General features: G+C 50.8%; 1 protein-coding gene across 1 annotated transcript in view; it reads left to right on the top strand.

Annotated features, from left to right (window-relative positions):
• Positions 1–17,178, top strand: part of LOC124092340 (mucin-16) — a 92,537-nt gene that overhangs the window by 47,499 nt on the left and 27,860 nt on the right. Inside the window, 24 exon segments of the mRNA XM_058579132.1 lie at positions 168–227; positions 1,286–1,422; positions 1,596–1,663; positions 2,245–2,417; positions 2,525–2,560; positions 5,997–6,118; positions 7,112–7,179; positions 8,525–8,697; positions 9,013–9,048; positions 9,276–9,326; positions 10,063–10,190; positions 10,313–10,380; positions 11,944–12,116; positions 12,236–12,271; positions 12,752–12,876; positions 13,071–13,138; positions 13,716–13,888; positions 14,025–14,060; positions 14,503–14,669; positions 14,830–14,897; positions 15,481–15,653; positions 15,773–15,808; positions 16,314–16,438; positions 16,599–16,666. Of these exon segments, the coding sequence (XP_058435115.1) occupies positions 168–227; positions 1,286–1,422; positions 1,596–1,663; positions 2,245–2,417; positions 2,525–2,560; positions 5,997–6,118; positions 7,112–7,179; positions 8,525–8,697; positions 9,013–9,048; positions 9,276–9,326; positions 10,063–10,190; positions 10,313–10,380; positions 11,944–12,116; positions 12,236–12,271; positions 12,752–12,876; positions 13,071–13,138; positions 13,716–13,888; positions 14,025–14,060; positions 14,503–14,669; positions 14,830–14,897; positions 15,481–15,653; positions 15,773–15,808; positions 16,314–16,438; positions 16,599–16,666 (2,368 nt within the window).

The following is a 17,178-nucleotide window of genomic DNA, read 5'->3' on the forward strand; positions in this document are numbered from 1 at the left end:
GAAGGAAGGGTCCCAGAAAGCCCCAGTCCTTCCCCAGCCCAGAAAAGAAATGCCCACCACAAGCTTGAAGCAGAAGAGGAAATGGCCTTAGGGTTCCCTCATGGGCCCTCCTTGGCCGGGGAGACCCTTTCTCCCACCACCTGTGCCTCCCTGTGTTCTCTCCTCAGCTGATATGGCCTCTGTCATCCCCCCGGTGACTTCTGCACTCCCAGCTCCAATCTCCACAGGTAGGAGCTTCCTGTGGGTGACTCCTCCCGTGCAAAGCTCAGGGGTCCTGGACCAGTGGGAGGCACCGTTCATTTATCCATGGGACAAGGACTTTTTAAGGCTCTAATAATGTAGCTTCAATGGAATAGCAATGGCCCTGGTCTTTGATGGGCTCCCAACAGGGAAAACAGAAAAGAAAGAGGTGCGTGTGCAGCCAAGGGCTGGCTCACAATGAGTTCAGAGGCTCTGGAGACACTTAGCAGGCGTGAGGAGGAGCTTCTCTCTGTGGGCTTAGTTTTCAATTCCAGGAAAGAAGGACACGGCGTGAGCTATGCATAGACCTGGAAGCCACCTTCTTGCAGGTCATGCTGACTTAGGGTTTGGGGCAGGCTCTGCTCTCCACGGGCCCAAGGTGGATTTCCATACCACCCCTGGCCCTGCGGAGGCCCCGGATAAGCTGGCCTCATTGCTGTCCCGGGTCTGTAGTTAGACATCAGCTCGAGTCTCCAGAGAGTGTTCCGACCACTGACCCCTCAGGCAGACTGGGCTGTCATTGTTCCTGTCCATGGCCCATGAAGCCTGGGTTCAAATCAGGTTCTGCCATCTGGACATTGTGGGATTCGTGGCACACTATTTAACTTCCTGTTGACTCACTTTTTACCTCTGTAAAGTTGGCATGGTAACACTGTCACGCTCCAAAACCATGAGTTCACTGTAAACAAAGCATTTAAAACAGGGTCTTGGGTGTAAAAATGCAGTAAGATTGTTTCTTCAAATATTTTTTCAATCAATGAATATGTGGATCTCAGAGAAACAATTTGGGCTAAACAGAAACTCAGGAGAGGAGACGGTCAGAATTTTAGTCACCTGGAGAGTCAGCCACGTGTGCTCTCTGCTTGAGGAAGCACTTATCTCCCTGGCGCTGAGTTCCCCACTCATGGCTCTCTGTTGATGCTGACGTCCGGGGTCTCCTCCATCCCTCTTCGAGGAAGACCCGCCCCAGTGCTTGAAGACACGTGTGAGATGCCCCACACGCAGCTTCACAGACCTGGAATACTCAGTGGGTGTCTTTCTCCAGCCACCCCTACAGAGGCTGGCTCTATGCTGGTGCCGCTCACCATTAACTTCACCATCATTGATCTGATGTACGAGGAGGAGATGCGTCAACCCGGATCCTGGAAGTTCAACATCACCGAGAGAGTGCTGCAGAAGCTGGTAAGAACAGGGCCCTCTGCTTCTTGCCCCACCCACCTGAGCAATGCCACGCCCTTGGAAGAAGACCCACCCACCTCCCCCTCCTATCTCAGGTGCAAGCCCCGCCCACCTCACGTCTGCCCCGCCCCTGTTCCCTCAGCCCTTCTCCTGACCCCTCTCTCCTTCCTCCCCAGCTCAGGCCCTTGTTCAAGAACACCAGTATCGGCCCTCTGTATTCTGGCTGCAGGCTGACTTTGCTCAGGTGAGTCCTTAGACTAGCAGGCCAGGGCTTCCCAATTGCTCCCAGGCTGCAGGAATTTGGTTGGCTTCTTTCCTGCCCTCCCTCTGGATGTCCTCAGCAGAGGTGGAATTCAGGAAGCACTGGCTCCAGCACTAAAATGTCTCCTTATCCCACTGCTTCCCCAGGACCACCCACCTGTGCCGGAATTCTGCAGAATCCAGCAGCAGGGCTGGCCCCTCCCTAGGTCATCTTTCTGAATTCTCCAACCCTTTTAAAAGAACCACTTATCCTTTAGATTTCAGTTCTGTCAGTAGGATTTTTCTCAAAACAAACACATTTTCTTCATTTGCTTTAATGCCCAACTCCAGGTCTTCACCTGTCTCAGGTATGACCTTTCCTGTCCCAGGCCACAAGGATGTAGGTTTGACTCTTACATGGAATAAGAGTTCTCCAATCCATGACTCTGCTCACAGTCCCAGGCTGGCTGGAAGTCAGCACCCTCAGAAAGATTTCTAAGTCTGGCTTCTCACCTCTCTATCATTGCCACTGCCCCTGCCCTACACATTCCATTTACTGTCATTTCCCCCACCTGTCCTCACCAGATCTGAGAAGGGTGGAACGGCCACTGGAGTGGATGCCGTCTGCACCTACCACCCAGACCCCTCAGGCCTGGGGATGAACAGAGAGCGGCTGTACTGGGAGCTGAGCCAGCTGACCCACGGCATCACCCAGCTGGGCCCCTACACCCTGGACAGGAACAGTCTCTATGTCAATGGTGAGCAGTGGCCATCTTGCTCTGCTGTGTGGCAGGGTCCAGCCATGTCCTCCCCTCCCATTCCCTCCTCCCTCCCCTCCTCACCCTTTCTTTCTTTATCTCCACAGGTTACACCCACCAGATCATGGCCACCACCACCAGGAGTGAGTATTCTGAGGCTTTGAAGTCTCCACCATCCCTATAAGTCCCTGTCCTTTGGAATGAAAGAAGCCAGAACCCAGTCTCCACTTCACACCCTACGCCACCTCCAGTCTAGGGTGAACAGGGTCTTCCTCCCTAAAAAACCCCGGGCCTGGCCATTCCCCTCCTGCTCTCTCCAAGGTAACAGAGTCCCTACTTCAAATATGAGGTTTTTTCCACCCCAGCTTTTATGATGGCCACCATTCCTGCAGGGGTGCTGACCCCTTTCTGCAGTCCTACAGATAGGAATGCTCCTCTCTGAAGATGGTTCCAGTGGTGTCTCTAATCACAGCAGGTAGTAGGAGGGGTGGAGTAGGTAACCTGTCTCGGGAGTCCAAGGTTGACTCTTGACGTGGGTGACAGGGTCTTCCCAGGACTCTGAGAATTCCTTGAACACGGGTCCCCAGCACTCAGCATCCCCAGCCATTCTCTGGGACCTGTTTCTGAAACCTATAGCTGACCTTCACTTCTAAATCCTTCCCCAACCCTTGGAGGAGCACAAAACAGCCAACCTATTTGCGAAGAATAGATTTATGCAGTGGCCTGAGCATCAGAGACCAAGTCAGTAAAAGATCATTTCCAGAGTTTAGTCCATTATCCAACTTCCCAACAGCTTGTTTTCATGAATACTACTCTTGAATAGATAAGACTATCCTTGCTACTTCTTTCTGAATGCATTGCTGTGGATATATACAAACATCCTCTTCCTGGCTCTATGCAGGGAATACGGTCCTTTCCTTTAAGTGGAATGTTAAGGAGAGTTCCATTTCTCCAAAATCTAGGAACCATGAGATTGTTTCTGTATTCATGAATATTTTATGTATTTGTTCCCAACCCCTCCAACTATTTTATTATGAAATTGCCAAAAATAACAAGAAACATTCAAAGAATAGCACAAGAAGCATCCATCTGTCCACCCTGGGATTCAACAGTTGCTGACATCCCGTTTGCTTCTTGTACATAGTAAGCTGTGCTATAACATGACCTAGGAGTTCCTCAAAATTATCACATGGTGAAAATGGGATTAGGATACCACACTTGGAAATATGGTCAGCAACAAAGTAGATCAGAATCTAATGCAACATCATGGTCTCACATACATTAAAGAGTTAGGAAATATGCAGATACCACACTTAAGTTCAGCACTTTATCTGTGGGGTCGAAACTTGTGGGTTATTTACAAGTGGTGGAAGGAAAGTTATCTGAAATAAGACAAAGTTCCATCTTCAGAGAGGAGAATTCCTATCTGTAGGACTGGAGACAGGGGTCAGCACCCCTGCAGAAATGGTGGCCATCATATTCAAATTCTTTCAAACATCTTTCTTTTATAATCTTAGTATCCTCCTAACAAAGGGGCATGGAGGAAGCCAGCAGGTCTTAGAGGTGTGTGCGTGTATGCGCGTGTGTATGTGTATATGAGTGCACATGTTGTGCCAGTCATTTTATGGAGGGTCATGATTTTCTGCACTTAGCATTTCACTTGTGTGTCCTGCAATTGCAACTGCACATAAGCAGATGTGGAATTTACATTATGTTCAAATTAGGCCTTAAGATATCAGTGAGCCTGAAAAAAAAAATCATGCTCTCAAAACAAGCAGCATTGTAGAACTGACCATGTAGATGTCAACAGAACTTTTTTTCTGGTCTGAGCCATTTGAAAATAGCACATAATACAATGCTTCACTGCTAAATAGGTCAGTGAGAATCAGAAAAATATCAGTTCATTGTCCTAGGTAACCACATCACACTTCAAAAATGATGATGGGGCTGGGGAAGTGGCTCAAGCGGTAACGCGTTCGCCTGGCATGCACGGGGCGCTGGGTTCGATCCTCAGCACCACGTAAAAATAAAGATGTTGTGTCCACTGAGAAACTAAAAAATAAATATTAAAAAATTCTCTCTCTCTCTCTCTCTCTTTCTCTGTCTTTAAAAAAAAATGATGATGATGCATCCATATCATCTAACATGCCATATTCAAATTCTTTCAAATATCTTTCTTTTATAATTAGCCTTTTTCAAAATTGAAGTTCCAATCAAATTTCTCATATTGATTATGTTAGTGTTTCATATCTTTTAGTGTACACAAATCCTACTCAGCAGCCCATTTTTAAAAATCATAACAATGACTTTTGGGATGGGGGAGTACCAAGGATTAAACCCAGGGTGCATAACCACTGAGCTATATCCTCAGCCATACACATACACACACACACACACATATACATATATTTTTTTGAGATAGGGTCTCACTAAGTTGCTTAGGGTCTCACTACATTGCCCAGGCTGGCCTTGAACTTGGGATCTCCTGCCTCAGCCTTTTGAGTCGTGCAGGATTAACAGCAGACACCACCATGTCTGGCACAACATTGACTTTTAAAGACAGCAGACCAAAATCTCATCCCACGATCTGACTTTGTCTAATTACTTCCAACATCTTGTTAAAGAAGAATATAATTGGAAGGAATTAGCCAAAATATAAGTCTTGTGAAATCAGCAACTTTGATAAATTAGGAAACAATTATTTGCTGAATTTCTGAGATTTTGGAGGGGAGGTCCTCTAATATACCGTGGTGTGAGAAAGAAATTAGTTCAAGTCAATACAAGCAAGTATCCCTTAAGTCCCCACTGTCACCTGTTCTGACATCTAAACCAGTGGAGGGGGAGGAATTGGGGCATTGATCAAGGAAAGCAAGATATGACCACTAGATGGCAGTAGCACGCAGTGTGCATGCAAGGGAAGTCCCTTGAAACAGGACCATCTGGAACTAGGGTTAGGGGTCACTTCTCAGGAAGGAACTCCTCAGGGAGAGGGGCAAGTGGAGTTTCTAGGTCAGAGTGCTCTGATGGGGAACAGCAGTTTAGGGTGTTTATAGCCATAGAATTTACCTTTTTGATACCTAGGAGATGTTGGGTATGGTTTCCTTGAGTATGCAAAGAAAGCAGGTTCTAAATGGCTAAAATTTGCTTATTTTGGCTTTGCTTGAAACAAAAGGATGTGTAAAAATTTGATAGAGATGCCGGCAAGCTTTTGGGTGAATGGATCCAAGCCTACTGAAGAGAAATAGATATTTTTTTTAAAAAAATCTGGGGACTAAAACACAGGCGTCATCTTTGACCTGTTTATGAAACACCCAGATGCTGCACTCTCTGGGTTTTGTGTGCACCCAGAGCTGGGGACCATGTGGCATAGAACACAGAGCCTCCCCCACTCCCCACCCTCCCTCCCCCTCCCACAGGGATCCACACCCAGGACAGGTCCAGGTGTAAGCTCCCCTCCCTGGCATCTCCAAGACCGTGGGGCCGGCTGAGCAGGGCTGTGTCCCTGCAGCCCTCTGCCCCCTATCTGGTCCAGGCCTGACCCAGGACATGACCCTTCCCCCTCTGGTTCCTCCACCCCAGCTGCCAGCCTTACCCTGCAGCACTTCACGGTCAACTTCACCATCCTCAACCTGCCCTACATGGAGGACATGCAGCCCGGCTCTGTGAGGTTCCAGTCCACAGAGACAACTCTGCAACACCTGGTGAGAGCCCCCAGCCACCGCCCCTCTTTCCCAACTCCCCCCCCCCCACCCACCTTCTTTGAATCTCTCTGCTCAATTTTGGAAGATTTAAAGGATTCAGAAATTGGAACTGCCACAAATCAAAAAATATATATATAGTTCTGTACAATCCAGCTATACAACTCCTGGGCATGTATCTGAAGGAAATGAACTTAGCATACCCAGAGATATCTGCAAACCATATTTATTGGGGCACTATTCACAGTAGCTAAGATATGAAATCAACCTAGGTGCCTATCAACAGATGAAGGGGTAAAAAATATGTGATATTATGTACACATATATGTATACACACACACATATACTCACATAAATTCATAAGTACGTACACACACAATGGAATATTACTCATCCATAAGGAAGGATGAGATCCTGTCATGTGCAACTACCTGGCAAACATGATGCAAAGAGAAACAGGCCAGACACAGAAAGACAAGCACATGTGTTCTCATCCTATATGTGGATGCTGAACAGTCAACCTGAATGTAGAACAGTGGTTACTCGAAGTGGGAAGGACTTGCCTTCTGGGTAGGGGGTGGACAAAGAGAGGCTGGATTTGATCACTGCCCGCTGTGTGCATCAATGGAAATACCACACTCAGGGGCTGGGGCTGGGGCTCAGTGGCGGAGCACTTGCCTAGCCTGTGTCAGGCACTGGGCTCGGTTCTCAGCACCACATACAAATAAACAAAAATCAAGTTCTATCAGCAACTAAAAAAAAAAGAAAAGAAAAGAAAAGGAAATACCACACTAAACCCCCTTAATGTGTACAGTTAGCAGGATAAATCAAAAATGAAAGATAATAAACAGTGGCTGAGGAGGAGCTCAGTGACAGAGTGCCTACTCAGCATGTGCCAGGCCCTGGCATGAAAATAAATAATTTTTAAATATTGTATTTTAAAATTACGATTCCTTTTACATCCATCTTTTCACTGACCCTCTCCTTCCTCGTCAGCTCAAGTCCTTGTTCACCAACTGCAGCATCGGTTCACTCTACGATGGGTGCAGACTGTCCATACTGAGGTGAGATTCCCTTCCGTGTTGCCTTAGCAGAGGTGGTAAGGCATGGGCAGGTTGCACTGGCCAGGATCTGGACCAGGTGGAACAAAGGAGGTCTCAGGGCACCAAATTTAGGAATGTGCTCGCTCTCAGGTGCCACCTCTGCACCTGCACAACCCTGAGAGCACCCGAGACCTCCCAGGCTCCGGTCGCCCTCCTCCCAGTCCTGTGTGCTGGTCTCTGAAGAACATCTCAAATCCACAGTCACACTTGCAAGACCTGAATAAGCCGTTTGGCTTCCATTTCACTTAGAACAATAAGGACAGGGCCAACAGGGTAGTGTCTGGTGTTTCGTTTTTGAGAGCGCCCTTTTGATGGTCCAAGGGTTGTCATTCTTCTCAGCATCTCAGGTGACAATTCATATGGAAGAAAACAAGGCCTCAGTGGTCAATGGATTTGCCTTGACTTAGAAATATCCCATCCCAAAGGAAAACCAAGTGGTTCTACCTAGCTAACAAAGTCAACACACCCAAGGCAGCTCCAAGTCAGACCTTCCTGCAAGGGATGGAGGTCTATTTATGGTCTTCCCAGAAATAGGTCTAGTCATTTTCACCACGTGCAATATTTCCAGACAACATGACTAATGTTGCACTTTTATCAAGCTTCTAATAGACCAGCACTAGAATCTGCTTAGCTCAAGGTCAATTCCATCCATCTGAGATACAAAGGACACTCTGTCCTTGATCATGCTCTCTGGCAGGACAATATAGTGAACCTTTCAGGTTCGCCCTTCAGGGCCCACTTTTCCTGCTGCCCCAATGAGACAGGAATGGAAAATTTGTGGTTACTGGAAAATTGAGCTATACAGTGTCTCATGCTCAGATGGTCAGACCCAGAAATTGGGTTGGATCCACTCTCCAAGAGTTGACGCATTTCTGTTCAGAGCTGGCTGTTCATTCTCACCAGCGACTGTGGGTCCTTTGTAAATATTTGTTTAATTAAGAAATTAATTAATTAGTGTGCACCTGTATTATAGCCAGCACCAGGGATGGATATTTTTCCTCACTTCTGAATCCCATGACACTCCAACCCCGTGGTCAGGGCATTATCCATTCAGTACAAATGGGAGAGTCGGGAGTCAAAAAAGCTTCTGTGGGTTTTTCAACAAGTGAAAGAGCTAAGGTTTAAACAGATGAAACATCCACTCTGGTCCTTTATGGCTCAGGGATGCCCCTGCTCTTGAGGGCAGCTCATGCCTGGACCCGGAGGGCAGATTACCAGGCCTCCACATCCAAGGGGGCTGACAGAAAGATGTCCAACCAAGGATGCCCTTCTGCCCCATCCCCACCCCATGTCCTTACCTCTGCAGGCCTGAGAAAGGTGGGACAGCCACTGGAGTGGACGTCATCTGCACCTATCATCCTGACCCTGGGGGCCTCGGGCTGGACAGGGAACAGCTCTACTGGGAGTTGAGCCGCTTGACCCATGGTGTCACCCGGCTTGGCTCCTACATCCTGGACAGAGACCACTTTTATGTCAACGGTGAGCATCTTGCAGCGATGAGGTCTCCTCTGGCACCCTGGGGCAGGGGGACCCCGGTGGCTACTCATCTCTAGCTAGAAGACACATCAAATCCATCTGCTTCTGGATTTCTCTCTCCTCCTCTCCTCGTGAGATTCCCCTTCCTCACCAAGGGCTAAGTCGTGCACAGAGAGAGAGGTGGACAGTCTGAGAACGGCTGTACCGCACACCATCTGGAAGGGAAGCCACCCCCTGACCAGGGTCATTCTGATGGCAGTTTCTACCAGTGGTCTATCCCTCCAGGCCTTCCGCCTCATTCTTGTTCACCCTCTGCAGGTTTCACCAGGCCAGTCCTGACCTCCACGGCCCCTGGTAAGTGCTCAGACCCCCAAAGGTCCCACGCCTCCACTGCCCCGTGAGGGGGCAGCTGGTCACATCCCACAAAGTCTAGGTCCTCATGGAGGAAGGAAGCCTCAGGACCTGGTCAGCCCCACCCCCAGCTCTCCTCTGTGACTCAGGCTGAGCACCAAGGCCCCTCTTTCTGGCACTGCCAGTGTGACGAAGCAACATGGCACTCATTTCCCATTCCTCCTCCCCAGCTGCTGTGTCTTCCCCCCTCTCCTTGGGAACCTCGACTGCTTTGACCACAGGTAGGAGCCTTGTCTCCATGTCTGCTTTCCTCCTGATCACGTGTCTTTACGCTGAGCAGTGAGAAGGGGCAATAAATATGCACAGGAGGTCAAGGCAAGGGGACAGGGTGGGAACGATGAATGTTTGAGGCTATACCCTTGTCACAGAGCAGTTCAGTTCCATCCCTAGGTTGGAGAGCTCTGTGATATCAGGTTTTCAGCCTCGGCCTGAGGCCCTGGAGTCTCTGAAATCCAAGCTTTGCTCTCTGTTGAAGATTGTATCAGTTAGCTTTTACTGCATAACAAACGCCCCTGATCCCTAGTGGAACAGACTATCATTTACGAAAATAGTGTGTGTGTTGGGAAAGTTATTTAGATTTTTTGAACGTGATTTTCATCCTCTGGCAGTTAGGAGTCAGTGATAGGACTCACCTCCAGGGACTGTGTGAGAGAATACATGAGATACTGGATGGAGAATGCTTAGGACCAAGGGGTAGCAGGGAGTGAGCTCTACCCAACATTATTATTATTATTATTATTATTATTATTGCTGCTACTTATTGTCATTGTTGGTGGTGGTGGTGTCTTTCAAAATAAAGTGGAGAGACATCTCCTCCTATTGGAGGAGAAACATTCTGATCTCTTATCCCAGATGTGAATACACTGGGTACCAGGGATATGGACTTGGAGTCCTCCTCAACCCCCAAATCTACTTCGCAGTATAACTCGGGTCTTATCTTCTCCCCCAATCTCACAGCAGCCTCTGGCGCTGCTCTGGTGGCATTCAGCCTTAACTTCACCATCACCAACCTGCTTTACGAGGAGGATATGCAGCTCCCAGGTTCTGTTAAGTTCAACAAAACCGAGAAGGCTCTGCAGAAGCTGGTGAGAGACCCACCCACTTCCCCTGCCCCGCCCACTCTCCTAGCCACGCCCACTCGTCATAGCTCCACCCATTCGTCGCGGGCCCCCTCCCACTCAGGTGTTCTATTCACTTCTATCCACAGCTCAGGTCCCTGTTCCAGAACACCAGTGTCGGCCTGCAGTACTCTGGCTGCAGACTGATCTCTCTCAGGTAAAATCTCCAGAGAAGATGTCCAGGAGGGAGACATGGTGGAGATTCTTATGTGTAATTCATTAGGACTTGGCCCTTTCCTGGGAGATTCTTATGTGTAATTCATTAGGACTAAGTCCTCCCTTTGACTTGGCCCTTTCCTGGGAGATTCTCCTTGCATTCCTATCCCACCCCAGACCATTGCCCAGACCTTCCCATCCTCCTGAGCCTCAAGTCTCCTAGGTATTTTCTAGAAACAAACTGAGGAAACGGGCAACTTGGAAATATGAACCAAACTTCTTTACAAAGGACACACCTACAGCCCACGACATCTATCTTTCCCTGAAGGTCAATGCAAAATAAGCAATCAGTATGTGCCAGACACTGGGATGAAGGACCTGGGGTCTTCCCACATTGGCACCATGGAGATTCTGAACCATTCTTATTGTGGGTGGCTGTCCTCTGCATCATAGGGCGTTGATTTGCATCTTTGCCTCTAAATTACAAGCTAGATGCCTATTGGACCCCATCCTCTCCCCACCCCCACAGTTAGGACAACCAAAAATGACTCCAGACCTTACCAAATGTCCCCCAAGGGTACAAGTTGCCCCTAGTTTAGAAGCACCAGATTTCAAAATCATGATAATTATCCCAATTTTACAAATGAGAAGCCAAGGCACAGAAAAAGCACTGAAAACCCAGAACTCAGGACCTGCCAGGTAGAGGACCAGGATTCACGTCTAGGGGAAGCATGTGCCTTTCCCCTCAGTGCTGCCCGGCCTCTTCCTTGAGAAGAGCCACAGCGCCCCGTGTCTATACCAACAGCTTCAGTCCTCACAACGCACATCAGTACCCCGTATTATTTTACATGATGCCCATCTTATAGCTGACAAACAGGCCCAGAGAGACTGCTGACGTATTGAGAGGAGGGAAGGGTGGCGAGTCAAGGAGGAAATGAGATGCTCTTACCTGGAGGGGGAAGGTGATGTCCCATGTCTGCTGCAGGGAAAGTAGGTGGGGGAAGCGTAGCCAGAGGCAGAGCAGAAAGCCGCACAGGAGCCGGCAGAGTGGGCAGCAGTGGGGCAGCCTATGGGTGTGCCCAGATTCACAGCAGGACATCGGGAATTCACTCCCAGAGGGGAGAGATCCATGGATGGATTTCAGCAAACGTCTAACGAGAAGAGATTTGCAGCTAGAGTGAGAATTAGCAGCCTTGGTGAGAATGGATCATGAAGTACAGGGCACCAGAGGCGAGGCCTGGATTCAGGAGGTGAAGGGAAGGGCGTTCTGCAGGGTGGGAACAAGCAGCATCCAGGGCGGTAGAGCTACACCGCCTTCTGACGCGGCCTATGGCACTCTTGTGGTTCTGCCAGAGAAACGCATCAGGTGGTGCCCTTGTCTGCGTTCCCAGATTCCTCCTTCCACAGGCTGAGAAACACCAAGGAGCCACCCGATCCTCAAACTCTGGCTTCTTGCCTCTGTACCAGGCTTCTCATTTCCTCACGCTGCCTCCTGTCACACCCCCAGGCTCCAAGCACGCTTTCTCCCCAACCCATTCCTGGTTACCCACCCCACCATTTCCAGGCCAAAGAATGGCGGCGCCGCCACGAGCGTAGACGTGCTCTGCACCCACCACCAGAAATCGGGGGCTCCGGAGCTGGACAGAGAGCAACTGTACTGGGAGCTGAGCCTGCTCACCAAAGGGGTCACTCAGCTGGGCAGCTACACCCTGGACCGGAACAGTCTCTTCGTCAACGGTGAGCAGGGCCATCTTGCTCTGCTGCGTGGTGGAGCCCACAGCATCCCCTTGCAAGCCTCCTCGGTCCTCCTCCCCTCCCAGCACCTCCTCAAGGTCACTCTCTCTGGCTCTCTGCAGGTTACACCCACCGGACTGCCATGACCACCACCAGTGGTGAGTAGTCAGTAGCCCTCTGAAGTCCCCCAGCCACAGCCAGAGAAGGAAGCACTAAGCCCTGACCTCATCACCAGTGGCCCAGGAAGGAAGAAGTTGGGGTCACAGGCTGGGAAGTCCTTGCAATCATATTATCACCACCGTGTCATTGGACACTTCTGGCCATATTTCCTTGGAAACAGAGAAATGTCACTGAATGATAATTGGGTGGAGAGAAGAAAGAAATAACGGGACAACTCAGTAGAATTGCTGCAAATAAGAACTGCCACACTGTGCCCTCTTTACCCGCAGTATGTGATGACCAAGCATAGGCCACACTGGTGATTCAGGCATTAGGCCCCCAGGACCCTCGTCCACTGCTCTGTTCTCCAGTGTGACGGTCACTGGTGTCAGGCCTGTGGCCACAGACCTGCCTGCCTGCTATATCCACCCCAGGCCTGACTCAGTGTGGGCTCTCCCCTCTCCTCTTCCCTGCTGTAGTGACGGGACTGGCCCTAGAGTCCATCACCATCAACTTCACCATCACCAACCTGCAGTACAAGGAGGACATGCAGCCCCCAGGGTCCTTGACCTTCAAGACCACAGAGAAGGCTCTGCAGCTCCAGGTGAGAGCATCCAGCCCCCGTCTCCACTCATTCCTGCCCTGCCCACATCCCTCAAGCCCCATCCAGTCACTGCTGCCCTTCCCACTGGTCACTCCCCTCTCCCCGTACCCTAAGCCTCCTTCACTGAGGACGACCCCTGTCAAGGATGAGCACGGAGCCATGCATCTCCTAATCTCTTATTCTCTCTTCCATAGCTAGGGCCCTTGTTCAAAAACACCAGCGTGGGTCCCTTGTACTCTGACTGCAAAGTGATTTTGCTCAGGTGAGACCTTAGAGCCACAGCCAACAGATGTCCCACGTGTTCCCAAACCGGGCAATGGGGTCATCTTCCTCCTGCACTCCCTTTTGGACATCGTCGGGTATTACGGCATCCTCTGGGTAACCAAGATGTGTTCCGATTCTACCACCTTCTCCCCGATAAGTCCTGGAATTCTGCAAAGCCCAGTAGCTGGGTGGGACCCCACCAAGTCACATTTTCTAAATTAAGACTTTCCCCTCTGAACGTTCCACAGGATGGGCCTTCACTTAGGCTTCCAATTCTGCCCGAAATTTCTGTTAAGACTGCTTGATTGAGTCCAGTTGCAGATTCCACCTGCCTCGGGTGGGAGCTTAGCTGGCCCACGCCATGAGGACGCAGGTTTCTGCCTCATGACGTAACGTTTCTCCCCAGACCAGCGCGGAGTGGCCAGAAATCACTGCACTTGGAGGCTCTGGGTCTCCTAATTCCCCTCTCTGTCAGGCTTCTCATATCAGTGCCCCTTCCTCCCCTGTCCCCAAGAACCAAAGAACCCCTCCATGAAGAGCTGTTTAATGTCATTCCTCTCGCCCTTCCTATCCAGACCCAGGAAAGATGGATTGGCCACCAGGGTGGATGCAGTCTGTAACTACCGTCCCGACCCTGTGGGCTCCAAGCTGGACATAAAGCAGCTGTACTGGGAGCTGAGCCAGCTGACCCACGGCATCACCCAGCTGGGCCCCTACGCCCTGGACCAGAACAGTCTCTATGTCAATGGTGAGCAGCGGCCATCTGTTCTGCTGTGTGGTAGAGCCCAGGGCGCCCTCCAGGTCTACGCTGCCTGGGTCCTCACCAACTCACAATTCATATATTCATTCTCCCCACTCCCCTCTCTCCCCCTCTCCTGCTGCAGGTTACACCCACCAGGCCACAGCAACTACTCCCAGCGGTGAGTCTACACAGTGAAATCCCTTGACTTCTGGGGGTCAAGCAGCAGACCCCTGCCTACGTACGTCTCCAGCTGTCAGGGAGGACAGGAACCAGGTCACAGGCTGGAAAGCCAGTGGGATAGGTCTCATCTCTGATGACCTTGTGTTGTTGCCTGGACACACACCAAGGTCATTAAATGTAATTTGGGTGGATGAACGAAAAAAAAGGAGGTGCAGAATTTGATGGGAAAAATATAAGTATTTAAAAAATTCTTCCATCAGAGCTTTCTGGTTTCCAGATTGTTCCTTCATGGCCTGCAGTGTGTGATAATCCAGGATGGACCACAACTGATTTAGGGGTTGGGACCCAAGAACTCCCAGGGCTTGCTGTATTCTAAGTGGGAGGGTCCCTGATTTAAGGACCATGGCCACAGACCCTGTCTGTCTACTATGTCTACCCAGACCTGACTCAAGGGGACCTCTTGACTCCCTCCACGGATGCAGCCTCAGGACTTCGCCTGGAGTCCTTCACCCTCAACTTCACCATCACCAACCTGCGCTACGAGGACGACATGCAGCCCCCAGGGTCTTGGATTTTCAACAGCACAGAGAAGACTCTGCAGCAGCTGGTGAGCACAGTGCCTGTCCCACTCGGGTCCTGCCCACTGGAGCCAGCCTGCCTGTGTCCCACCCTCGGATGCACCTGTATCCTCCAGGATCCCCACACCCACCAATGGTGCCATTGCCCACCTCTCAGCTGACCCACTCCCCCCTCTGTCTCCTCCACAGCTCAGGCCCTTGTTCAAGAACACCAGTGTGGGTCCCCTGTACTCTGGCTGCAGACTGACTTTGCTCAGGTGAGACTTAGAGTCACTGGTGCTCCCAGACCCAAGCAGTGTGGATGCTTCCTTCCTGCCCCCCTGTCCTTCCTGTCCTCCTCAGAGATGGCCTCAGGAGGCATCATCTCCAGCACCAAGGCCTCCCTTAACCCTTCCACTTCCCCCTCCAGACCTGTCTCAAACACTGTCCATCAGCATGACTGACCCTCATCCCCTCCCTCCCTTCTCCCTTTTACAAGAAGGGCATTTCCTCTAGATGGTGGATTCTGTTGCCAGGATGGATCTTGTGACAGACACACTTTCTACGTTTGCTGTAATCCCCAACTCGAGTTCTCCACCTGTCCCACCTTGGGACCTGCCTGTCCCCAAGCCATGAGGTGGCATGTTTCATCTTTAAAATTCAGGATCCATTTTCACACCTGCCAACTCTGTCGCAGTGGCCAGCTGTTCAGAAGCCAGTGCCCTCGGAGAACCTGTATCTGACCTCTCACGCTTCTGCGGGCCTTCTCATTGCCTCTATCATTTTCCCTTCTTGGTGGCAGTATTCCTGGCCCCTTTCCTGAAAAGGCTCTCATTCCTCTTCCTCTGCATTCTCCCCCAGGTCTGAAAAGAATGGCTCAGCCACAGGAGTGCACACCGTCTGCACCTACCATCCTGACCCCTTGGAACCCAAGCTGGACAGAGAGCAGCTGTACTGGGAGCTGAGCCTGCTCACACAAGGGGTCACTCAGCTGGGCAGCTACACCCTGGACCGGAACAGTCTCTACGTCAACGGTGAGCAGGGCCATCTTGCCCTGCTGCGTGGTGGAGCCCACAGCATCCCCTTCCAAGCCTCCTCGGTCCTCCTCCCCTCCCAGCACCTCCTCAAGGCCACTCTCTCTGGCTCTCTGCAGGTTACACCCACCGGACTGCCATGACCACCACCAGTGGTGAGTAGTCAGTGGTCCTCGGAAGTCCCACAGCCAGGGAAGGAAGCAACAGGCCCTGACCACATCGCCAGCAGTCCAGGAAGGAAGAAGTTGGGGTCACAGGCTGGGAAGTCCTTGCAATCATACTATCACCACCGTGTCGTTGGACACTTCTGGCCATATTTCCTTGGAAATAGAGAGAATGCCACTGATTGATAATTGGGTGGAGAGATGAAAGTAATAAATGAACAATTCAATAGAATTACCAGAAATAAAATATTAGATGTTCAACTGTCTCCTTGAAGCTTTGGAGGTTCCACATCTTCCCCTCGCTAACTGTAGGATTCGATGACTGAATGTGATCCACAATGGTGGCGCAGGGCTTGGACCGAAAGGACACTAATCCATTGCTGTAGTCTCCAGTGAGATCCTCCCTGATCTCAGACTGTGACCACAGACCCTGCCTGCCCGCAAAATCCACCCATACCTGACTCAAAGGTCCTCTCCTCTCCCTCCCCTGATGCAGCCTCAGGACCTCCCCTGGAGCCCTTCACCCTCAACTTCACCATCAACAACCTGCGCTACGAGGACGACATGCAGCCCCCAGGGTCCTTGACCTTCAACACCACTCAGAAGGTCCTGCAGCACCTGGTGAGCACAGTGCCTGTCCCACTCGGGTCCTGCCCACTGAAGCCAGCCTGCCTGTGTCCCACCCTCTGATGCACCTGTATCCTCCAGGATCCCCACACCCACCAGTGATGCCATTGCCCACCTCTCAGCTGACCCACTCCCCCCTCTGTCTCCTCCACAGCTCGGACCCTTGTTCAAGAACACCAGTGTGGGTCCCCTGTACTCTGGCTGCAGACTGACTTTGCTCAGGTGAGACTTAGAGTCACTGGTGCTCCCAGGCCCAAGCAGTGTGGGTGCTTCCTTCCTGCCCTCCTGTCCTTCCGTCCTCCACAGAGATGGTGAGGAGGTATCAGCTCCAGCACCAAGGCCTCCCTTAACCCTTCCACTTCCCCCTCCAGACCTGTCTCAAACTCTGTCCATCAGCATCACTGACCCTCATCCGTCCCTCCCTTCTCCCTTTTACAAGGAGAGCATTTCCTTTAGATGATGGATTTTGTTGCCAGGATGGATCTTGTGACAGACACACTTTCTACATTTGCCTAAATCTCCAACTCCAGTTCTCCACCTGTCCCACCTGGGACCCACCTGTCCCCAAGCCATGAGTGGATTTTTATTCTCCACCTTCAGGAACATTTTCCTGTCAGCCGACTCCTCTCCCAGGGGGAGGCCGTCCAGAAGTCAGTGCACAGGATGACCAGGCTGGCTTCCCACCCTTCCAGGGCCTCCTCATTTTCTCTGTCACTTTTCTGCCCTAATCAGAG

This window comes from Marmota monax, unplaced genomic scaffold (assembly GCF_021218885.2).
Source record: "Marmota monax isolate L192 unplaced genomic scaffold, Marmota_monax_Labrador192_F-V1.1 WCK01_AAM20220418_F8-fsc00102, whole genome shotgun sequence".
Classification (NCBI taxonomy): domain Eukaryota; kingdom Metazoa; phylum Chordata; class Mammalia; order Rodentia; family Sciuridae; genus Marmota; species Marmota monax.